The sequence below is a fragment of the Berghia stephanieae genome, chromosome 1, assembly GCF_034508935.2.
Source record: "Berghia stephanieae isolate SIO BIC M18660-M18661 chromosome 1, UCSD_Bste_1.3, whole genome shotgun sequence".
NCBI lineage: Eukaryota > Metazoa > Mollusca > Gastropoda > Nudibranchia > Aeolidiidae > Berghia > Berghia stephanieae.
The window spans coordinates 129,966,877-129,993,013 of record NC_088360.1 but is presented as its reverse complement, the minus strand read 5'-3'; the positions used below and the strand labels follow the sequence as shown (position 1 = coordinate 129,993,013).

Below are 26,137 nucleotides of genomic sequence, written 5' to 3'. Positions count from 1 at the left end.
CGAGTACGGTCAGAAAATGTGAGTAAAGAGCCTTTTCCAAGGACTCAACTATGCACCCAGGACCTTCCGATCCAAAATTGAGTGTCAAACCACAAGATCGCATAGCTGCAAAAAAAAAAAAGGAAGCTATTTTTTAATTATTTTTTTGAAAGCTAAAAACGTCATCCATACACAAGCACATGATCCCACCAAGAGGAATACACTGAAATGTTTACAAACCATTATTTAAAAAATAAATCATAACAGAGATGATTTACAAGGAAAAAAATTATATCACCTCCCGAAACTTACACTATACATTTGAGTTTCACTCCCTGCCAAAGATTCTGGACAGGAACTGGACAAAACCAAGTATTCTCATTCCAATTCCAAGACAAAGACAGACATCTACTCAGAAAACGGATATAGCAGGATAGAAGACACAGCAAGAGAACCACCAGGGGAGGTCAAAGACCCCATCCACCAACGTGGAAGGTCAGGGTTCTACCCAGCAGATGTAACACCAAAGAAAAACAAACATTTGAATGATAAATTCATAAAAACACGCCTTTTTTAAAATTATTTATTTATTTATTTGTCCACATGATTATCTTGATAAGCAGTAGAAAGTTATTATAATGTGAAGCCATTTTTTGAAGACAGATATTAAGGGAATGCGTTTGTCACCGATTATGTCCCTTACTTGTGGCCACACTGTGACCACGATAATGAGGACATCTCACGTGGAAACAATATTTCAAAGGGCTTACTGATTTCTTCCAAGTGAACAAAACTCACAAATCATTGATTACATATTTTTTAAAAAGAATAAGCCACATCACTGAGATACCAGTCCCAATATGAGCAGAACCCTTGTCGGGTCTGATCAAGGGACTAAATCGGGTGGCAAACGCAGTCACTCCATTCTTTTAAAAAGAAATCATTCGGTCCTATACATGGGGGGATATAAATAGAATATGGAATACTAAAATGTTTTTTTTTTAATTTAAAAATCGAAATTATCAAACAATAACAAGTATAGTTTTAATATAATATCCCATATTAAATAAGTACAGCGCACCGTTAGCACAGGGGTAATGGGAGTATTATTTTCTAAAAATAAGATAAAATGAAAGGAAAAAGAAGTGAGACAGAAAAGAAAGAAAAAGAGAAAGAAAAAAAAACAAAAAACAAAGAAATAAAATTTTAACAAACGAAAAACAAAAAACGAGGCTTAAGCGCATATAATTTCATGCTGAACTTACTTTTGATAAATCACACTCGATAATGAAACATCTTTTAAATAAACTCGTTTGCCGTTTTCATCAACAAGGTCTACAATATCAGATGAAAAAAAAAGAAGACATCCAATTCTTTACAAACGTTCAAAAACAAAACAAAAAACGAAATAAAGGGATAATATATTTTTTTAAAAAACAAATTAAGAGAGATTTTGTGAAATTTCCAAGTATAAAAATAAAAAGTTTGCGTGTTTTAAAAAAAAAATGTTTTTAAGGGTTTTACGGCACTTGCAACACCTTGAGGTCATGTCAGCGCCAGTAAAAAGGAAGAAAATGGGATAGAAATAAGTTCTAGAATTACAATAAATCATCCAAGAAAAGCTAAGACAAAGGGGAATTGGTTCAAATAGGATTCCAAGAGCACACTATCAAAGTACTAAGTTTGAGATCACTTAAAAGTCTCATCCAGACACAAGCACAGGTCCCCACTAAGTGGAATACACTCAAATGTTTACAAATCATATGTAAACAAAACATCATTCAGTGCATAACCGCTTGATGATTTACAAGGAAAATAATATCATCTCCCAAAACTAACTATACATTTGAATGTTTCCCTCTCAGTCAGGGTATCCGACCAGGGCCAGGACAAAACCAAGTAATCTCATTCCAAGACAAAGACAGAAAGCCAGTTGGAAAACAAATATAATGGGATAGAAGACAGTAAGTACCTCCCTACCCACTATGGGAGATCAGAAACCCCACCCAGGAAACAAAAAGAACACACAAACAACAAAAAATCATTTTCAAAACTAAGCATATCCACACTCCTGAATTCGGAAATTTTTCAACACAAGAATCCAACTGTAAGTTTTAATACTGTACTTCTGTAAATTAACCGAAACAAGTGATTTGATCTTGGTTCAAAATCTAACATTAATCTTCTAACAATTAACAAGCTATGATCATCAATTTATAATGCGTTATCCTGCAATTATTCAAAATAGTCCCTCAAAATCATAGGGTCCATGGATTCGGAGTTTATACCAGTTACAGTGATAAACAGACAATAGCAATATCCCAGTTACAGTTACGTGTTTGTTATGTTTTTAAGGGTTTTACGGCGCTTGCAACACATTTAGGTTATATCAGCGCCAGTAAAAAGGAAGAAAATGGGATAGTAAAAGTTCTAGAATTACAAATAAAGCACCCAAGAAAAAGTAAGAAAAAGGGGAACTGGGAACAAATAGGGATCAGATGTAGATTCCAAGAGCACACTATCAAAGTACTTAGTTTGAGACCACCTATAAGTCTCATCCGGACACAAGCACAAAATCCAACAAAGAGGAATACACTCAAATGCTTACATTATGCATTCAAAATAACAAATATAATAATACATAACAGAGAGACGATTTACAAAGAAAAAAATATCATCTCCCAAAACAATAACTATGCATTTGACTGTTTCCCTCTCAGCCAGGACTCCGAGAGGGCCAGGAAAAAACGAAGTAATCTCATTCCAAGACAAAGACAGAATCTTGTTGGAAAAGATATAAGGGGATAGAAGACACAGTATGTACCTCCCTGCCCACTATGGGACAATTACAGTTACAGTGATAACAGACAATATCAATTGCTATTGGACCCCCAAGTGATCAAAACAGCAGGTTTTTACTTCTCAGGGCTAAATAAAATTTTACTGTTTGAAATAATCCGTTGATATTTGTATTAAAAAGAAATGTGCAAAAATAAATATAGCAGCTTCCAAAATAGAACAAAAAACTAAACTTGGAACGGTCCAAACTCAAAAATATCATTCAGCTAAGAAAAAAAAAACACAGTAAAAATGGCAATACTTCATGTATAATCCAAATATAATTCCTGAATTTACTGTTTTTGTACTTGGCTGAAGGTCTTTGGCCCGAAATGTTCGCATTTATTATTGTGTTCTTCATTCATTCAATTTTGTAGAATAACTTTTTCAGTCCACAGTTTCTAGCATCTTAGTCTTCACCTAAATAAATGCTTAAAACTGTAGAAGGGGCAAATCTGACAAAAAAAACTATTTTAAAATTAGTTGTTTGACAAAGTTTGATTTTTACAACAGTCTGAATCACAGTGCAACACTTAGAGTGCTCTGTTAGTTAAACAGAAAAACAAAGGCAAAAAGCAATACATTTCTGCGTATGCTGAAACAACACATTTTAAATATTTTTGCCAAAAGACTTGTCCTTCAAATAACCAATCAAAATAAACCCTCATCTTGTCAAAAACTCTGGTTGGAGAATTTCTGACAAGATGAGCATTAGTTTAATAAATCGATATTTGAAGGGAGAGTTTTCTGGCCAAAATGTTTAAAATTTCTTTGGGTGTTAAAAAAAAAAAAAGAGTACAGCAGATTTGAGACTATATCATGAAAATACGGTGTATTTTGTGTTTTTTAAGGAGATAATGTATCAAAAGAATTTAAACCATAACACAGAGGTACTTAAAAGTCTTCATTAAATAAGATGGAGAGTGATGATCAGACATTAATGTTTATTCATTACGGGGTAAAGTAATCTTATAAATATCCAAATTAAATATTTAAGCTTATTTCATCGTTACTGAAAAGCAAAATAATAATGATGATGATAATGATGATGGTGGTGGTTGTGGGGAAAATAAAGATTACAACGATGACGATCACTTAAATTTTTTTTAGAATAATATCAACAACAATTTTCTTAAATGATAATAATAATAATAATAATAATAATAATAATAATAATAATAATAATAATAATAATAATAATAATAATAATAATAATAATAGAAAAAATGGTTTTCACCGTGATTATCATTTTTATTCTCATCATCATTATTATGATCAATACATAAATTAATAATAATAATCTGATAAATAGAAATTGGATTGGATTGTAATAAACAAATTCTAACTTAATGACGGAATCACGCAATAGAAAAATTATATCACTGCTACTCTTCTCAAACAGTCCTGAAAAAAACAAAAACAAAAACAAACAGAAGAAGACAAAACAAAAATAAATTAATAATAATAATAATAATAATAATAATAATAATAATAATAATAATAATAATAATCTGATGAAAATGTATACCATCAATATATTAATGTAAATATTGTAGACATCCTTGGGATTAGGCGATTAAAATGTAAAAAATCCAGCTAGGAATCCAAATATGTGATAATATTGTGGCAAAACATTGGTAAGTAAATACTGTCTTTATCTAAATTTATTGCAAAGATAAATCGTAGCATCAATCCAGACAGATTTGATATTACAACAAAAAAAAAACGAAAAAAAAATTGCAAATAGTTCCAATGGTTTAAACAAATTTCAAAAATCAAACCTTATTGCAATATAAATAGTCTGCAATGATTAACAAGTAGTTTTCAGCACTAAAAAAGTGTGCATAATCTGAATCCTGTTTATAATTCAATCAGCTACATTTGAAAGGAAAATCTGAATCTTGACTTAAATTTAAAATATAATCCTTAAAAATTTATTCGAGCAAAGTCAACAACCCTTCAGCCTGCAAAGCATGAAAAAAAAAACAATGCTCCGAGCTTCATGCAGATTGCCCACTCATTGCACAAAATGAAAGAAAACACAATAAAAAAAAACAAACAAACAAACAAAAACAGAAGATAAAATTAGATGGAGGATTAACATAAAAGAAACAAAATACATGTTGCACTTAATCTAAACAGTGAATTCCACTTTTCCCCGTGAGTTGAAATAATTGGAAATAAAAATGGTTAATCTCAATAAATGTTGTTTTAATTTTAATTGTTTGTTTTTAAGGGTTTACACCACTTGCAACACAATAAGGTCGTATCAGTGCCAGTAAAAAGGAAGAAAATGGGATAGTAAAAAGTTCTAGAATTACAATTAAAGCACCCAAGAAAAGGTAAGACAAAGGGGAATTGGTTCAAATAGGAAACAGATGTAGATTCCAAGAGCACACCATCCAAGTATTTAGTTTGAGATCACCTAAAAGTCTCATCCAAACACAAGCACGGCTCCCTAGTACAAGGAATATACTCAAATGTTTACAAATATAATATGTAAACAAAACAGAGAAATGATCTACAAAACAAAAAACATCATCTCCCAATAAACTATACATTTAACTGTTTCCCTCCCAGCTAGGGTATCCGGAAAGGGCCTGGACAAAACAAAGTAATCTTATTCCACGACAAGGACAGAAAGCATATTGGAAAACAGATATAGGGGAATAGAAGACACATTAAGTGCCACACTGCCAACTACAGGAGGTCAGGAACCCCACCCAGCAATAAATGTGTGGACAATAACAATTTGGATGGTTCAATAGTCTCACACAGGCAAAAATATACAACCATTCTCATGTTCATGTTATGACCTTTTAGATGCCAACTTCATGAATCAAAAATGTGTAATTTGGAGGAAAAAACAATTTGTGATTTACACACACACACACAAATAAAAATAAAGTCATTCAACCCAGTCCCCATTTGATGAGTAAAGCTGATAATCATTCACAGTGTCGTGACAATATATAAATACTGTAATACTAGAAAAAAGCACCTTGCCAAAAATATCTAATTTTTGAAGATTGTTGTAATTTTCATAGTGGCGCCATTTTGATGTAAAAAATTAGTACATTTTGCAATAGTTGGCATTTTTGTAATCACCAGAAAACCAAAGGGCAAGCAAGAGGTATTATCTGGCACATGTAAATTATAGTGTTATTTATATTGACTAGATATGAAAGAAAAAAGAAAAGCAAACAAAGCGATACAGATACGTAGTGTAATACATAATATATATTTGTGAACAAACCATGGTTTTGTAGTATTTTTAAATTGACAATTGAGCTTAAAGCATTTCATTTCACACTGAGTATATCGTTGTCATTTGGTAAAATATGAAACTGCAATTGGCCTTATCATGATTAGCAGTGGCAAATTGCCATAATATTAACTGAGTAAAACCTTGAAATTTGGCTTTTCAATTATGGAAAAAAATAATTTTTTTTAAATTAAAGCTGTATTTTAAGGTTTCCAAACACTATTTAAATGAAACAAGACCAATAAATGCAAAAATAATTCTAAGTATACAAAAATCTTGAACGAAATCACCAAAATAGTGTTTGAATGTATGGTTTCCATGACCAATTGCTTTTCTTTAATATATATATATTTTTTTTTTATAACTTTCTTTGTTTCCATATTTCTGGACCAGATATTCCACAAAGTTCCAACATTTTCAAGACTTAACGTAAGAATGAGTAAAACTTATTGGGAAATCTAAACTGTGGAAGAAATTACGTAAACCATTTTAATATAAATTTTTATGATAGCTGATATTAAAAAATTGTTTCAAAAACGATTGAAAAAAAACAACAATTAAAATAAATCTTGAATGACCCATAACTCACTACCCATGATCATTAATTCAATAAGTAAAAACTACACTTTGGAATTAGCCATAAAAAGAATAAAATAATAAAATGTTTTTAAGGGTTTTACGGCGCTTGCAACACATTAAGGTCATATCAGCGCCAGTAAAAAGGAAGAAAATGGGATAGTAAAAAGTTCTAGAATTACAATTAAAGCGCCCAAGAAAAAGTAAGACAAAGGGAACTGAGAACAAATAGGGATCAGATGTAGATTCCAAGAGCATACCACCAATGTACTTAGTTTGAAATCACCTACAAGTCTCATCCAGACACAAGCACAAAATCCAACAAAGAGGAACACACTCAAATGCTTACATTATACATTCAAAATAAAAATAATAATACATAACAAGAGAATGATTTACACAGGAAAAAAATATCATCTCCCAAAACAATAACTATGCATTTGACTGTTTCCCTCCCAGCTAGGATCCCGCCAGTGCCAGGACAAAACCAAGTAATCTCATTCCAAGACAAAGACAGAAAGCATGTTGGAAAACAGATATAACGGGATAGAAGACAGTGTGTACCTCCCTGCCCAAAATAATAAAATAATTACCAATCTATTTTCATCAGAAATAAAGGGGGCACACAAGTACATTTCTTTATTACTGAAGACTTTTAGACAAATAAAGCAGTAAACTTTCAAATATAAAAGCTCGGGTCCATTTCATTCTTATTTGACAATTTATTAATATCGTATTCTTCTTATAAAACATTGGATACAAATATATGATTATCAGCGATAAATCTGAGATGCTTTCTTTTCTTTGTTTTGCAGCAAACTTACAATTGTATAATAATTTGAGCACATTGACTTAAAAAATTAAAAATTATTTATATCCAGTCCTATGTATCACAAATAACTTAACAAAGGAAAACAAGCAGGAGACGTTTCATCTATAAACGAGTGTGAGTGATAAAGATTTAAAGACAAGAATAATTCACAAAGCTCAAAAGCTTTAATAATTAATGATAAACAACCAAGCTTAAACTGAAATATTTGAAAGGGAAATAGAAACCACCAAGCTACACCTTGGTCAAAATTAACCTAAAATTTTGGAGAGAATTTTCACTGCAAAGATTAAAGAAAAATGAACTTCTGTTTTTTAAAAACTGTTGTTCCAGGCCAACTATTTCAATTGAATAAAAAGTTTCTATTCATAACAAATTTGATTTCTGAAATCTGGTGTCACTCTCTCTCTCTCTTTTTCATTTTCACCGATTACTATGTCTTTAAACAAGATTTCATGCAGAGCTGACAATCCTTATTGCTAGTATAACAGGATTAGGCTATTTTAAAAAATCAGTAATTCTTTTCTATGATGTCACAACCTACTTGATTTTTTTTTTTTTTAATTTTCTTCATTTTCAATTATAATCACAAAATAAAATTATGGTTTTTAAATTTAAAAAAAAAAATGATCTCAGCAATAGCTGTGGAATACTGTTCCCTCATTCTTCATAACTTACAGATGATAGCGTAGCCACATATTCATGACAATCGAGTAAAATTTTGTAAAAAAAATAATAAATATAATAAAAAGTAATTTAGACATTAGAACAGAAGGGTAAAAAAAAAAATAATTTTTAAATATATATATATATATATATTTATATATAACATAATAAAAAAGAAAAAAGAAAAATGAAGGTGAAAAAAATTATGGAACATATTTACATTTTCACTTCAGAGTTATATAACTCTGTGGGATGAAATATTTCTGATCAAAATTATCCTATGCATCACGTCATGGCCACATGTATATATATATTTGTAGCATCAGTTATGCATAACCAATACATTGGTCAAAATTGACCGATGAAAAATGCGAACTTTATCAACGATTAATATGATACGACAATGGTTTTGAAACGATGAGAGTTAAATGAATTTTCATGGTCTGAAGACTTAATTGTATAGATTATTAAGAAGTAATCATTTATCAATAGAAAAATACTGGCACAAGATGTTGAACATGACAAAATAATATCATCTCAAAAGCAGACATGACAACAAACATACTTCATCTTACTTGATTTCAGGTTTATGAAACAATGCAGTCTTGATTGAAATATTTTGAAATTTTAAATATAAAACAACAAAACAATATGTGACCCAGCCTAACAATACGGTATTTCATTAATTCTCTTGTTCAATTTTCCAACATGGTGAACTCGGAGGAGTTAAGTTGGATCAAATTCCATGATGAAAACTGACATTGAAGTCAACATTATGAGATTACATTGGAAGTTTTATGCCCCATTAAAAAAAAAAAGAAAAGAAAAGAAAAAAAAAAGAATGTAGTTTCTCATTTTATTTGTCTCAAATTTTGTAATCCAAACCGTTTTGTTTGTTTGTTTGTTTTTAAGGGTTTTACGGCGCTTGCAACACATTAAGGTCATATCAGCGCCAGTAAAAAGGAAGAAAATGGAATAGTAAAAAGTTCTAGAATTACAATTAAAGCACAAAAGAAAAGGTGAGACAAAGGGGAATTGGTTCAAATAGGGAACAGATGTAGATTCCAAGAGCACACCGTCAAAGTACTTAGTTTGAGATCACCTAAAAGTCTCATCCAAACACAAGCACAGGTTCCAACTAAGAGGAATACACTCAAATGTTTACCAATCATATAATATAATATGCAAACTAAACATAATACAATGCATAACAGAGAGATGATTTACAAGGAAAAAAAATATCATCTCCCAAAACATTAACTATGCATTTGACTGTTTCCCTCCCAGCCAAGGAACTCCGGCAAGGTTCAGGACAAAACTAAGAAATCTCATTCCAAGACAATGACAGGAAGCAATTGGAAAACGGATATGGGGGGATAGAAGACACAGCATGTACCTCCCTGCCCACTATGGGAAGTCAGGATCCCCACCCAGCCAAACCGTTTTCACCCTAAATCAAATTTTGAAATACAGTTCACCCAGAAAAAATACCATATATTGAGATACCAGGTCACACATTTATGAATGGTTTGGTATGAGCTGCCCCAATCAGGTTTCATTTTGCTCAGCTTCAGGAATTTGTTTCTAATGATTTAAAACTTGCTGATAAAATTGCGGATGTCAATCTAAGAGACAAGATCTTTTCATGAGCAGTATCAGTTTCTATTAAAATTGGACTTAAACATGGCAGTCTGACTCTAATTCCTAGTTCTATAACAACAAATATATCTGGTAAGAAGCAGCAAAGCACCAATCAATCCTTAACACATTCTCAAGACGTTAAGTATGGCAACCCAGATAAGCTAGTCATAGATCAAAATGCAGAGTTGACAATGTCGCCTTAAAGCACTGTCTAAAAGAGCTTGTGCCAGAAGTAGGTTTGTTATTATCGATAAGCACATCAGATCATACTATATATTTTGAACACTTTACTGTTTTCCCTCTTCTCATATTGACTGAATGTATTTGGCTTTCGGGAAATGGTTTCTTTTTAATCTACTTCATTTTTTTAAAAAAGATTTGAACAATTTATTTAGCCTAAATCAAGACAAAGTCACCTTGCCCTACTTCAGTTTGCAGCACTGCATTGCAGCTGACGTCTGGGCTATTCTAGTCCTCCCTAGAGACAATTTTCCCCAATGGGACAAATACAGGGAATTTTATTTATTCGAAACTGAAATGATAAAATTATCATTTAAATCGTTAAAACCTGCTTCGGATAAGATAAATCTAATTAAAGTAATTCTTTCAACCATACAATGAAATCATTGCTAAAAAACTGGACCAGCTTAAAATATAGAAGAATTTATTGCAGTTCTCTGTCAAAACAATTTCATGCATGTGGTGTCCAGTCTCTGGCACAAGCTCTTAACAGATTCTCAAGAGTATGGCAACACAATAAACTAATCAGAAATCAAAATGCACCGACGTATAAAAGTTTTTAACTACTGAATTCAGAAAAATTTTCATTAATGTCCAATGAAATTTTAAATGGAATAAGCACCAGCATTAGACATGTCAAACTAGAAATCCAATGGCTGCTTGATGGGTATAAATATGTAAATATTTACGAATACAATGGAAGCTCGAGAGCGAACAAGCTTTGGTAAACAACAATAAATGATTATAGCTACGCAAAACAAAACAAAATACAATTGTGGAATAATAATAATAAGCATTAGAGGTGGAGTCGGGTACAATGAACAACAATGATATTAATTTACAAATGAATTTTCTTTCTTTCTCTCTCTCTCTCTATTCTTCTCATAGTCTTATACCAAATTCTTGATTTGTGATCAACTTCACTTTAATTATAACCTCAAAACAAATACATACTCAAAGCCACTTCATCAAACTTCATTAAAACATGTTTACGAAAACAGAAAAAAAAAATGTAACCAAAGGGTCACGTTAAACTTCATACAAATATAGAAAAAAATGCATCTTAGCTAGCCATACAATGGGACAATGCGAAGTGATCATGATGTCCAGTCAGAGGAATTAACATGTGATTTCATGATTTTTAAAAATTTCTCTCATTTCTTGAATTTGACAACATTGAACTATATTACAATATGAGATTCTAATTTCAGAGTCAGGTAAATTGAAATAGAAAACACAGCTTGCTGAAATATTTGTCATGTTTCTATGCGCAGTTAAAGGAAAAGTGTGGATATGGGTAGAGGAAAGAGAAAAAAAAGGATTGTATTTTTGATAGAATACATAACAATAAAGTCATTTTTTAACCGTGTAACTGATTTTGATTAAACATTGCAGAAGAGACCAAAAAAAAAAAAAAAAACCATTGCGCATATTTTTGATGGAAAGCAAAATCAATCATGGTTTGGTAATATGTGCACGTAGGCGTCCAAAATGAATTTTGGTCTACTGGAAAGGAGTTCGTAAAATTATTAGCTGAAAAAAAAAATTACTTTTCATTTCTTTTCAGCTACTCGGTTAGACAATGACATCATTAATAAGATGTATTTATAACAACACAATTCTCCCAATCATTATCAAACCAAATGAATGATTTCATCTGATTCATGAAAGAGAAGTGGCTAATCTTTTAGGAATTTAATTTTAACCATGTCATAACAACAATGATCAGAAATCAGCAGCTTCTGGAATCAAGGCTTTTTTATTTTTAAAAATCTATTTCTTCTCTAAGGGGTTGTCCTCTGGAGCAGTAGAAATCCGCGTAGAGATCCCTCCCCAACGTATGCGATATTTTCTGTTCCTCCACGTGATGTTGGGGTCCCAGTGAGCACGAACGATGAGAGAAAAGTATGACAGCTCATTCACAAGCCAACCCACCAAGAATTCAAACTTTGAAAATGGTAATGGCCCATCCTGAGAGATTAAAAAACAAAAAGTCAAGCTATAACACATGTCAATTATTGAATCATTTAAAACTTTCGTTAATTGTAAAACGTGTTGAAGACGTTAAGTGGATATTATGCTATACAAAAGCTCAAGTTTTATTATGCTGCATCTGAAATGTGTGAATTACCACACTATCATTGGAATCAATTAAATAAGATGGTAAACCATAAAGTAATGAAAAACAAAAATTTATTAATCAAAAAATAAAAAATGAAATCCACGTTTAAAAAGAATTTAGAATTTTGGTTTTTAGAAAATTGTTGAAGTTATTTAGTGAATGCAGTACATACCTGGATGACTGATATCAAGATGTAATCTAGCAGAAACCAAAGGAGAACATGGACTAAGAAAAAGACGAGAGGTGACCAGTCAAATAGATACTGTGTTACAAAAGACATTATCAACCCAAGCATAAAACATTGATAGATTGGCTCAAAGAAGAGAGTGGTCGGAACAGTTGCAATACGTAGTTTGGTCCACCTGAAAGGAAAATATATCAATATGTTCATGCACTGCAAAATGTTTCATTACAATGAATTGGGCTTGGTATGCATATGACTACTAAATGTTGGGAGAAACAATTGACAATAGTAATAATAATAATAATAATAATAATAATAATAATAATAATAATAATAATAATAATAATAATAAAAACAACAACAATAATTCTGTTTTAGTCATAAACATTGCAATATTCTAAGATTTAATAAATTGATGGCCTACAGTTAAGTAAAATGCTCACCAATTGTGCAAGCCAAAACAACCTTAACGAATGCACACAACGATGTGTATCCTTTAACATTTATGTTCTATGGAAAAGAATTTAATGAGAAGTAATCACCACTCTGGAGGAGGGGGCGAGTCTAAAACAACCGAAGAGCTGAGTAACTTCATTCACATTTCCTACAAAATAATTCACCATACTAACCTGATGAGACGGTCATGGAAAGATATCAATGAATAATGTCCACTATTCTGGTATGCTGTCTGACTACTCAACTGAACTCTATAGCCCCTGTGGAACAGAATTTACAACATTGATTTCAAACAGTTTGTTCTTCAATCATCAGGTAGTTTTTTTGGTTTCCTCTTTTGTTTATTTATATTTTTTTTTCCAAATCAAATAACAGAACAATGAAATATTAAATGCTTACCAATACATATCTCATGTAAAAAACATTTCATAATAATTAAAAAATTTTAATCCTCACAAAATGGCACATTATTTTATATATCTAAAATGTTTACTTTATGAGGTATAAAAACAAAAACAAAAACTTTTTTAAAACAACATGGTATTGAACTTTTATACAGCGTAACAACCACTAAATAAGCTCAAAGTGCTTTACAAGGGGTCTAAAGCCAACAGAAACATTTAACATGTAGGCTAAGACACGATGCATGTGGGTTACTGTTACCATTTTCATCACCAACCAAAAAAAAAATATTAAAAAATAATACTAATATTGCAAGGTACTCATTTTAAACATGTGTTTGGGGAAAGAGACTGTGAGAAAAGAGTCTTCCTCCAAGAACTCAACTTTGTGCCACTCACAGCGGAACTTTTATCCGAGATCTAAAGGTCAGAGAGTCACAGCACTAGACCACAAAGTCGCATAGAAAGAAGAAATAAAATTCTACACTGATCACAGCCTTACCTGTCTAAAACAGCCTGAGCAAGAAAATAATCTTCTGCCAGGTATTTTCCAAAAGAGGCTAAACCACCAGCATCTTCAATGAGATCTTTACGGAACAGCGTGGACATTCCTGAGGCACAATTGATTCCAACGACATTGGCTGAGATGTACATCTTTGCATGTTGTGTTCCAAAGAAGATCTGTGGAATTCATGAAATAAGCATTGAGTTTAGAAAGGACATTTAGATAGAATGAATGACGTTGTCATCTCTTGGTTTTTTGCATTTGTTTTGGACCACTGGTTGGGTGTTAAGTTCTCACAAAAGTCCTTCTAATGGATTATAAATGTAAAGTTACAAGTTGTGCATTGATATAAATGGTCTGACAAGTAGACGGCTATTTTACCTAAATGCATACCATCAACAGCACAATATCTACTACATGTGCTCAAAGCGCTTTGCAATGGCTCCCAAGCCAACTGCAGCGCTTACCATGTAGTACAACAAATGATGCCATACGTGTAAGGCACTATTCATTTTTTTTCGACAAAGACAACTTTATTAATGGCTTGGTACTCATATTACAGCAGAGTGTGGTAAGAGAATGTGAATAAAGAGCTTTTTCCAAAGACTAAATATTGCGCTGCACAGAGCGAGGCCCGAACCACAAAATGAAAAAAAAAAAAAAAAAAAGATCATCTTTTCTGAAATAAATGCATAATTGTTATTTTTTCAAATCAACTTCTTATTTTTAAAAAAATAAATAAATAAAACTCAGAATGGTTATTAAAATCAACAACTTGACGGTGATAAATATTAAATAAGTTGCTTACCTTTTCAGCATGTGAAGAGAATCCTGATCTGTCACAGAGATATGGTAACTGCTGTACAAGGCCAACCTTGTCTTTCATCAAAAGTGCCATGTCCATCAAAGTGTCTTCTTTCACTTGATAAATAGGAAGAATTAACAAGATCCAATTATTCTATACACAATAAAAAAGTATTGTACATAAATGTTTTAAAATCATTTTCTAAATGTAGTCGTCCCCCCCCCCCCCCCAAAAAAAAAGCCAAAAGAACTCCATCAATAGTCAAGACGTCGATGAATTTATCACTAAGCATAGACTATATCATCGTTTAAAAAAACAAAAACACTTTAACTTTCACACTGCTTCACTAAATGGTGAAGGAGAACAATGGCCACCTACTCCACAACAATAAAGTGTGTGATTTGGCCATATAATATCTAACAATAAAGAATGGTTTCAAAAAGATTTACTTCACTCTATTTCTATCTTGATGCAGCTCAAGCCATAAACAAACACAAAATTATTGAATTACTTACTTTTCAAACTACTGTCCGATATCAAGAAAAGGTCATACTTTGATGCTTCATAGCCCTTAATCATGTTGTTAATCTTTGGATTTACTCCAACACTTTTTGCACCTGATGATTCAAAAAATATGTATGAAATAAGTCATTAATCATGTTTACATTTCGAGAACAAAAGTAAAAAGCATTATAAAAATATAAAAATCAACCTCATTGGTATGTCCCATGTGAACTGTATATATTTATTCATACATAATACAAAAACGTGACATCCACATAATATTAACAAGTCGTTTAACAAAATGAGGCGGCATAAATTGACTTCTGTTTTAAAGTACCCCTACTTAAGGGGGCTCGACACTGAGAGACAACTTTTTTTAAAAACTGACAAACTCAAGAAACCAATATGACCATAAGGTAGCATAGGTATAAATATTGAGATTTGATTTTAAAAAAAAAAAAAAAAAACATACGTAACCATGGCAGCGGCGGCCATCTTGAAAAATAAACACAAATTTTGGAACTCGACCATTTCAACAATTCATGTCCGATTTCAGCCATTTAACTTGGAAAATACTTGATAGACTATGTTACAAATAGCTGGCTAGTTATATAGTATATAGTTTGCTGATGTTTTACTTTATAAGAATTTCAAAAAATTTGCTTCGAAAAGATGCAAAAACGGGACAATTTACTCAACATAACCAATTATACAAAAACAAATAAGCCAACTATCACCAAACTAAATAGCCAGCTATTTGTAACAGTAGTAAGAGTACATATATGCCAAATTTCAAAGCTCTAGCTTCTCAATTTAAAAAATGGTGGAGAACCAAAATCTATATTCATTCGAAAAATTGAAGTTTCGAGAAAATCGAGTCTAAAGATTGAACAACAAGGCCGTATGAGAAATAAACGTTTATACCAACAAACTGAGTTCATATTGATGAAAACATACCTGGTAGACATTGGTACAAAAAAGAAAATACTTAGATAGTATATTGCAATCCAATTTAATATTTTCAGAAGGATTCCAAAAAGCGAGCTCCTAAAATGGAATAATGAAAATCGAAAATGTGCGATTCAATGGGCAAAAATTTTTTTTTAAATAACAGAGCACTCCAACCCTAAAATAAATAGCCAATGAGCTGTAGCAACTAATAGAGTATTTAAATGGCAAATTTGAAAGCTGTAACTTTAAAATAAATAAAATGGTGAAGAAACAAAATCTAGATTTATCCGCAAATAATCGTAAAAATGACCCTAAAGATGGAACAAGAAAACAAGTTTAGAAAGGTATGTCGAAACCAAAAAAACTGACTAGAAATGATTATAAACATACACAGCTGACATGCTATAATCTAACTAGTTACATACATTACTGTGCAGTTATCATGCTTTATGACAACGGACAACGCTCCTGAAAATCGATTGTTAAAAAAAAAAAAATCGCACCAATATTGAGCGAAAAAACTATTTTTCGAAAACTATTTCAATTAAGTAAAATAAAAATATAGAAAGTTATTTTGTAGCACAGTTAAAGATCTATCCATACAATAAAATAAAAAAATTTAGTGTAGTTATTCAATCTTTTAAAATACGCCTGAAAAATTCTGCGAAAATCTGTCATTTTGAAAAAGTCAACGGTAAAATAGAAAAAAAGCAGTTACTTGTAACAATAGATAGACAGTGTTGATGTCTCAAATTTCAAAGTCATGTGTTCATAATTTTTAAAACGGAGGAGACTGAAAGTATATAATCAGAACAAGAAAAAAAAAGTACGTTTTGAGAAATATGACCATAAAGACTATATCAATAATAACAGCTTAGATATAAATAAGGATACATCAAGAAAAAAAAATCATAGGAGAAAGTTAACTATTAAAAGCACCTGAGGAGTAGGTAACACCTTCCTCCTCCACAATTTTGTCAGTCTCTTCGAGATGCCGCTCCCTCAAGTGCTTCCTCTTCCACCTGGACACACTCTTCCCTTTGCGTTTTGAATGTCGTAAACGCGTCTTCTCCACTTTGAGAGCATGCACATTGTTCACAACTCCCCATGTCAAACCGAGGCGTTCAAACACTTTCGAAAGTCCACAAGGTCCCACATTGAAAGAAATAACACTCAGGGCAACTGCAGTCTCAATGTTTGGGAGGTGAGCAAAGTTAGTCTTTGGACAACGCTTCCAGATTGTTGAATTAAAACTTTCATTCGGGTTTTGCGTAGTCATTTTCGCACACCGTTTCAACAAATCTGGATCCGTCAATCTGCGGATGATAGGGTAAACCAACGTTCCAACCTCAGTGGTCAACGTTGGTTGATGTGGAGGTGGAGCTCTTCCTCTCGCGAGGGCATTTTTGTACTTGCACCATGAATCCTCCCCATCCGGACAAAGACGATGGTTTGGTGCCCGGTCTGTGCTCATCATGTGGAGAAATCCACCAATAACACCGAGCTTCATTTTCTCCACATCCGGCGCATTCTTTCTGAGATTTGTGGCGTAAGTGTTTGTAATTTTTTTATTTTGCTAGCAGTCAATTTTCTATTTAGTTTTTTCTTATTGTCCTTCTTTAATTGTTCCAATTGATTAAAAATTCTTTTAGCAATGTGGTTAACACAGTCTTCCTTCCTCACAGTGATATCATATATTTCTAAATCATTAACTTTATTTAGGGCCTTACTATCACCATCACACAACATTGTCCCATAAATCAAACCACGATCCTTCACAGATCTAGAAAATATCACACGGGCCGCCTCCGCCTCCATAGCATTTGAAGAACCCCCAAAATTCTTATTACACAAGGGCTTGTGGTGTGTTTGCCACTGAGTAAAGTCTGCTGAATCCCGAGATGGGCACGCAAACAACCAACACAATAATTAGATACTGAATGGGTATCTAAAACTAGTCCGCTATCAATGTCTATAGCAACACCAACACCGTAATGGGATGAGTGTCCCCTTTTGTGCCAGGTGCCATCGTAGGACACTCCAACCACCTGAATTCCTGAATCACTAATCTGCTCAGTAGCATAAACATTTGCTTTGTGACGCTCCCTGATGACATCTGCAGATGTGCGCATGACTTCATCTGCAGCATCCTTAGCAGCTACCTTGACAATATCACTTATATCGCGATATGTTTTATGGTGCATTACGTTGGGGATATTCATAATGCTGAATAGGTCTTTCATGGTACTAAGACAGACCCCACATTCTTTCGAAGCCAGAACAGCACGAACATTGATGTCATAGCGGTCTTTACATTTTGGTGATGAGTACGATGACCACACTGTAGCATTGCATGTATTGCAAAGAAGAGTAAATCTGCATGCCAATCCAACAGAATGAGAATATTGAAAAGTGACATCAGAACCAATGCACGTTGGGCAGACGACAATATCAAGCAGAGACGAGAAGAACGTTGAGTGGATGAAGAAATTTCTGTCATCACTGAGCTCACATGATGTGTTATGACTGTCCATTGCGGCTAACTTTTCCTCGAACCGCGAAGAATTCAACCCACAAGGCTCTGGATGATCTCTGCGGAAGGAAAAAAATGACAAAAGTATTTAGTTAGCTTGTGAGTGCAAACAATATACAACACAACGTTGAGAGATAAATTTGATAAAAAAGGCTCTTATGAAGATTTTAGAAACAATAATAAAAACAATTGGGTTGTGACATATCGCTTCTCGTTCAAAACTAAAACTAGGCTTTCACACCACCAGTCTTGAGCCTGGAAAAAAAATTAGGAAAATTTATACAATACAAAAAAAAAAAAACACCAGCTTTTATACAGCGCAATATCCACTTAACGTGATCGAAGTGCATTACAAGGGGTCCCTGGTCAACAGAAACACTCAAACACACAGGACAGGATATGCTACCTGCTAGGCACTTGTACATACAATTATTATACACTCTAATTGCAACGAATAATCATAGTCCATAGGCATGCACTATGACAACACACATCTAGCAATTTACCATTGATACAAGCGCAGAGCAAAGCTGTAATCAGAACCTAAACTATCACTGTCGTGTTGAGGCCATTCCAGAATCAATAAATTAAAAATATAGAAATACTAATAAGTGCATTTCATAACGCTGTACGGCATTTGTATTGGCTCAAATTGCTTCACAAAGTAAAATGAAATTACATATGGATAAATACAAAATTTCATAGATTCATACGACACTTTTAGTGCTAACATTCACTAAGATACAAAATTTGATACTGGGCCACAAAATGCATTCACTAGAGAACGCACCTACACCAAAATTTTTTTAAAAAAAAGGAAATTCTTACTCACATGGGGGTTTCAGTCACGAGCGGTAAAGAAGCAATGTCAGCATCAGTAACAGAAGTTAGAGGTGCTTCACTCACTTCCTCAAGATCTTGATCATCATCACTACTGCGAAGGAAAAAATGTGATAATCTTTGTAAGATTCATAAAAAGGTTCTACAGACACTAGTGCTCAAACTCAAATAGCTCTATATCTTTGAGCAAAAATTGCTAAATCCAGTTGAAATAGAAAGTGAAGAAAAATACTTAGGGATAGTAATTTACTTACTTAGTCATATTCCAATGACTCACTCTATGGAGAATGGGGCTGATAAGCCTACTTACTGCATGACTGTTTCATACTTATGGAGAAGAAAAGGTAGCTGCAAGCATTTTTAAAAATTTGATAAGTTACATGACAGATTTCTGTAAAATTCAGTTCCATAAAATAAATCAAGCTAGAACTAGAATATAATATCATAATGAAAGGTAAATTTCAAAGCCAACTCTATGTCTAGATACTGACAAAATTGGGCTTGAAACAGCTACCATCTTTCACAATAAATGATCAATTTGTTCAGCAGTCCCAGTACAAAAACATTATACATTCCTGATCTACTCTATATGAAAATAAAGCCAAAAAAGTATTTGCTCTAAAACACCCTTGTAGACAAAGTGACTGGTCTACTGAAACTAAAACGTTGATGCATTCACTGAGCGACCCGATAACTCTAGTGTCATTCCTGACAACAAAAATGGTCCGTAGTTTGGCCATTACAAAAGCAATTAGTAATAAGGGAGTAACGCTAAAAATAACACAGTTTACAAAGCAACTAACTCTAACGAGTGAGCACCTGGACTTGACGATGTCGATGTCACACCAGAGACAATGAAAATTATAGAAGCTGTCGTAACTTTAATCATCCCATTCCAACGATAAAAAATAACCTGAATTATAATTACACTAAATTATCATGGTCTACGAACTACGAGTCTTAGACAACGCTAGACAAGTTGAACCCAGCCACTACTAGTACTCATAGTCAGTCTATCTTCTTTCTAAATCAAAATCTATCTAGTCGTCTAGATAAGTTTTTTTTTAAGGGACACTTACTACAAAAAAAAAAAAAAGACACGTAGACCAATCACTAGATAGGGCTAGCGTGTTCGTGATATCACAGTAAGTAAGAGGGACATCTAGTCATAAACCCTTCGATAACAAACAAGAAGTATAAAAATATTCTGTACTCACGTGGGGCTTCCATTTATGGACGGCAAAGACAAAGAGCCAATGCCTGATGTACTCGCAGTGGTAGAAGATGTTGAGGAAGGCGCTTTACTCATCAATGTTTCCTCGCCAGCAAGTGCATCAAGAAGGTTATTTTCCATGGGCTTCGTCGCATATCGACCCCTTGGTTTCTTGTATGAACGTTTTTTGCGCCCATACGCAAATGTTTTAACGGATTTCGGCATTTTTAGAGAAGATTTCGATGTTGTCGGGATGAAGTTTGAAGACGAACTGAGAGAAATGTTTACAGCGGAAGCGATGAAAATGAATTTCGAAAGTAGCAAATGCGCATGCGCAAACGGTAAAAATGAGCTGTGCGCATGTCACGTTACTAGCCTAGATGGTTTTTATCGAGGTCAGCCAATCAGCGACGTCAAATTTACTATGAATGACCCCACGATGAATTCCATAGTAAATGACTCATTCATCAACTGAGACCGCGGGAAAATTCATTGTGAAGACGAAAAAAAGGCCTTTCCAACGATACCAAACATGGCGACCTTCATCGATATATTATGTACAGTTGCTACGACCCAAACATTGCTATTTTCAGAACAAATGTTGATTTGTGACGCTCACGCTGGCTAGATGAGGGTCATAAATGTGCGAATTTTAGATATTTCTGTTTATTTTTATATGAAATGTACGATGTTTTTATAATTGTGAGATATCAATATGTCCCCTGGTGCAAACATCTCAAAATCGATTTTTTTCCACCAAATCATCAATTTTCACAGAAACATCGACCCGCGAGCCCCCTTAAATATCAAAATATCACCATTCTCAATATTTCTGGCATAAATACACCACTTATGTCCCACTGACACGAGGTGGATAAGCAGCAAGGGGCAGGTAACACCATATACAGTTAGTGACCAAAAAGAAAAAAAGAAGAAAGAGAGAGAGAATTCCCAATGTCTATTTTTTTTTCAAAACCTAATATTTTTCAAGATTTTGTTTTTGATTTGTTGATGCAATAGATTTGGGATTAATTTGGTAAAAGAAAATTGAAAATTCATGATGTGACACCATTTCCATAGAGGCAGCTTTCAATGCCTTTGTTCATTTGACTTCAAATACCAATAGCACCTGAACTTTCTGACGGATTGGAAAATGGTGTGACATAGTTATAAGGAAATAAGTTAAAACATGTCTAATACTAATATTGAGATTGACCGATAAATAAAAAAATATTCAGCAGCCTCAGTAAAAATTCTTACCTATAAACAATTTAGCATCCACCTTTGGGTATTTCAGGATAAGACTTTGAATAACCATGATGACAGAGTCCAATTCATCTTGTACACAAAATAGAATCTCATACTGTCAAAGTAAATCAAAAATATATATCAATATTATAATCATATCATAAACAAAAGGAGAACAAAATACAATTTGAAAAATAATGAAACAGTCCCTGACAAGGCAAAAAGAAAAATGCAAGAAAAAAATCAGTCTGCCTCAACAGGGAACCTCTGATTATCTGTCATACATTATAGAATTTTCACTGCAAAGGCAGACGATGTCTGGGATGATATTTTTATCTCACACAAGTGTCTTCTTTTTCAAAATATTTCACAATAATAAATGAAAAATCTTTGACCAAAAATTACATTGATAAACTCAAATAGAGTAGTCATAATTTATCCTTTAAAAGAAGTACATGATATATTTTTGACAGACATGGTCAACGCTAGTCAATCGTCATTCATAACTATTTATTCATTGATGAATCGTCTAATGACATGTTGAACCAGTGGATGTTTGATGCCACTTTTTACACAAAGCTTACAGTATTGTAAAAACTATACTCCATAGTTTTTTTTTTCCTATCGATACTTCTTGATATTTCCATGTTGCATTCCTTTGTTTTGCTTATTTTATCACAATGTCAATTATCAAAATCATACAAAATAAACTACATTACTTCTTTTTGACAATTTTTATGTTTGTTCTCTCCTTTACTTACTTGTGGATATTTCATAGTGAAAAATGTCTCTAAGTTGTCGAAAAGATGTGGATCCACACCCACTAGAGGTTTGATAATTGATATCCCCGGCAATTCTTCTGGCACAGCTGGTTTCAATTTGCGAGTGAGTCTCCATTTTCTGAAACAAAAGAGATGGTCTAGCTATGAGGTCCTATTCTCTTACATCTCTTAAGATTTTTTTTTATTTTTAACCAACTGTAGTGTAGTACTTCAACAATACCATAATGAGGCATAAATTCAGGCATCAGACATCAATAAATACAGTTGTTCCAACCACAGATCATTAATATTTGAAATTAAGAAAATCCTAAGCACCACAAATTCAAAAACAATCAATAAATTATGAGGTGACATTATATGGAATAATAATAATAATAATAATAATAATAATAATAATAATAATAATAATAATAATAATACCTAATCCTAATAATAATAATAATAATAATAATAATAATCCTAATAATAATAATAATAATAATAATAAAAATAAATAACAATACTAATAAATATTATACGTCATGTAGATATATTTAGATTGAGAGTGAGATCTAAATCCAAATTTCAAAACAATCTTGCCCAGAAATACGTCATACATAAATTTGATTGAGATTTAAATAATGTTTACGTAAAGTCAAATCTTGAAAAATCGTTTCCTTGTTCAATACTAGTTCAAGTATACATTATTTAGCAGGTTTCTTTTTAATTCAGGGCGCATTCATAAAAAGCTGTTCCACTCCACTGGTTTTGAAAGAGCAATAATGACGTTCCATTGAAAATTGGAATATGACCTGGACAATTTGAATGGCTTGTTTTTGTTGGTATCCAATGGTTTATTTATTATGCTTACGCATTTATCAAGATACAAGCTAAACTCTTATCGTTAGCTACGCCAATGAATAGCAATTCAATATGAATATGTGAGATGAAGTATTATCTAGTTTATCTAGGTAAATACGTGAAAGGCATCTATGAAAATGAATGTCAACCTTAGCTAAGTAGTCTGATTCCAGCCTATTGACAGGTGCCGATTAGCCATTGGAAAAGGGAAGCCAAAGTTCAAATAATCACGGTTGCATTATTTTTCACAGTATTCAAACGGTTCAGTTCTGGTATCATTTTTTTTAAATTTAAGTTTTAAAGAGCAGAGATCAGTGTCAAATTATATTTTGATGAAAATGACGTCATTTTTAAACTTTTGTTATTATTTTTTTAATTGAGAGAGAGAGAGAGAGAGAGAGAGAGAGAGAGAGAGAGAGAGAGAGAGAGAGAGAGAGAGAGAGAGAGAGAGAGAGAGAGAGAGAGAGAGAGTGAGTGAGTGATTTAAAGTTGGTTGCGGTTATTCAGAGTCGGGGAGTCCACTCTGAATAACTGTAGACAGTTGACTCTGAATAACTGTCTACAGTTATTCAGAGTCGGGGAGTCGACTCTGAATAACTGTAGACAGTTATGAGTGATGAACTTCCAGTTACCAACCACACGGTTTTTCTGGGTTTTTTTCTTCTCTCCCACCTCTGTTTAACCCTACGGGAAAAAATCGTTTTACTTTTTGGTATTTTCTTGTCTCTTCTGTCATGGCAGTTTTTTGCATCGGTGATTTGCATTGCGGCCGCAAAATTTGCAATTTTTTGGAAATTATCGAGATTTTGCAACAACAACAAACAAACAAACAAAAAAAAATTTAAATATAGTGGGGGCAGTGATATAATCTTCCGCGGATTTCTGGGATTTTAGGATTTGTTCATAAATGTTCCGTTGTTTTTTATCATGTCAAACATTTTCTGCTCAGTGGTAGATCAGGGGGGAAAAAACAATAATATGCCTTCTATCAATTTTTGACACCTCTGCTCAGTTGCATGAATTTTGGTGACACTCCTTTATTTATGACGTTAGTCTAGACACGCTGGCGCCAAATGTCAAAGGCAGCATAAGACACATGGTGGCCATGAATGAGAAGATGATCGAAAGGGAAGGGGATGGAGCAAATGGGGTAAATATTTGTGTACTTTTTTGCTGTAACATGATAATACATTCATTTGACGATTTTATAGGGTTTATAAGCGTGTCTTTTTTTTTTCTTCTTCCTTTTTAAGTTTTGTTTTGTTTTGTTTGATTGTTCTGAATTTGTTAATAGAATTCATTACAACTTGTGTCTAATTATAAAACAATCTAAAAAAAAAATAAAAATCAATTCATTAATTCTCTCTCTCTCTCTCTCTCTCTCTCTCTCTCTCTCTCTCTCTCTCTCTCTCTCTCTCTCTCTCTCTCTCTCAAGAACTCAACTCGATAATTCGATAGGCTACTCGGCTCTAAATATATGTACACATTGTTATCCAGGGTCGACTCTGAATAACCATCTACAGTTATCCCCAGAGTCGACTCTGAATAACTGCCTACAGTTATCCAGAGTCGACTCTGAATAACCACTTCGTTTAGAGTCAGTAGAACCGTTTATCCCCTATGTTAGGTATCATATTACATGGTTTTTAAATTTAAAGGCCTATCTTATATGTCAAAAAATATTTTAAATAAACTACCTACCAGCAAACTTTTATTCTCATACTTATCATCATGCCATAACTCATTCAACTCATTCTCATAAAAAAAAAAGAAGGAAACAAAAGAGGGCGGGGGCACCGGGGGAAGTGGAGGGAATGCAATGATCTTGTGACTCGGAGATGTAACGGCTGAAACTATGAACATAGAACCGGCTCAAGAGAATCCGTTTGTGTTCTTTTTAAATCGTATTTTCAATCGATTACCTATGCCTATACACTAATAACAACGTATGTAAATATCTATCTATAGTAATAGTAATAACAACTTCGATCTTTAGTCTTTAGTTTCCGGAAGTAAAGATGTCAAAGAGAGAGAGAGAGATCCCTTGAAATGTGAGGCAGAAAAGTCCATTTTATGATTATATCGACATCTACTCACCCGTATATTATGGCCAAAAAATGAATAGATACATTTACACACCAACTACCAAATAAAACTATACAAAGTCCTAATAAAGCATAATCCACCGGTTCCATTATCTGTCTAATGAGACAGTAGCATCTCACTCGGGCCGTATACCCGTGCCGAAGAACCTCCTACAACTATCCCACAGTGCAATGTTCGAGGTTAGACTTCCGTTTGGTTTTAACTTTGACCTAAGCTATGACGCACGAAAGGGCTAAACAACGACGAGTGACTCATGTTAAATGGTCGTTGCTATGTTATTTATTTGATACAGAGAACGAATACTAGACCACTTGACCTCTCTTTCTCGTTCTTTGAATATCAATGATTAGACGTCTATATTATTTTAAGTATCACCAGTTAAACAGGAATAATCCTGATCTGGTTTAACTCTCCACACGATGAAAAATAATCAATTATATTGATCTGATTGACACAGTTAAGTGGAGTGCTAGAACAAAAGGGCGCCCAACAGACGGCTAACGACATGGTATTCAATTTAGCCTGCTCGTTGATTAAATAAATAAGGGATGAGAATAGCATTGAGTTGGCCAAGCCACAGAATCGCTAACAGATTATAAGAACTATAGATATG

General features: G+C 33.0%; 2 protein-coding genes and 1 pseudogene across 3 annotated transcripts in view; 1 reads left to right on the top strand and 2 right to left on the bottom strand.

The window, feature by feature from the left end:
* The window catches only part of LOC144963169 (small ribosomal subunit protein eS7-like), a 174,632-nt gene that overhangs the window by 105,118 nt on the left and 43,377 nt on the right, over nt 1–26,137 (top strand). The gene's annotated exons all lie outside the window — the stretch shown is intronic.
* Nucleotides 549–25,777, bottom strand: LOC144963165 (ceramide glucosyltransferase-like). The gene is made up of 9 exons (XM_078896884.1): nt 25,516–25,777; nt 22,558–22,696; nt 21,809–21,911; nt 15,023–15,124; nt 14,511–14,623; nt 13,700–13,878; nt 12,970–13,056; nt 12,329–12,518; nt 549–12,005 (listed from the first exon to the last, which is right to left on the bottom strand). Exons 1-9 carry the CDS (start codon nt 25,611–25,613, stop codon nt 11,808–11,810), a joined length of 1,209 nt encoding a protein of 402 aa, XP_078753010.1. The 5' UTR covers nt 25,614–25,777; the 3' UTR covers nt 549–11,807.
* On the bottom strand, nt 15,180–21,791 carry LOC144963164 (uncharacterized; annotated as a pseudogene). Its single transcript, XR_013643574.1, has 3 exons — nt 20,553–21,791; nt 19,328–19,429; nt 15,180–18,554 (listed from the first exon to the last, which is right to left on the bottom strand). The product of XR_013643574.1 is annotated as an uncharacterized LOC144963164 (transcript).

What these genes read in the sequence shown, in the direction of transcription:
- LOC144963165 (XM_078896884.1), bottom strand. Translation starts at nt 25,613, where the DNA reads ATGGAACCGGTGGATTATGCTTTATTAGGACTTTGTATAGTTTTATTT. An exon ending in ATCGGACAGTAGTTTGAAAA is followed by an intron (nt 14,624 to 15,022) that starts GTAAGTAATTCA and finishes CTATTTATCAAG; the next exon opens with TGAAAGAAGACACTTTGATG. An exon ending in TCTTGATATCAGTCATCCAG is followed by an intron (nt 12,006 to 12,328) that starts GTATGTACTGCA and finishes TTAATCTCTCAG; the next exon opens with GATGGGCCATTACCATTTTC.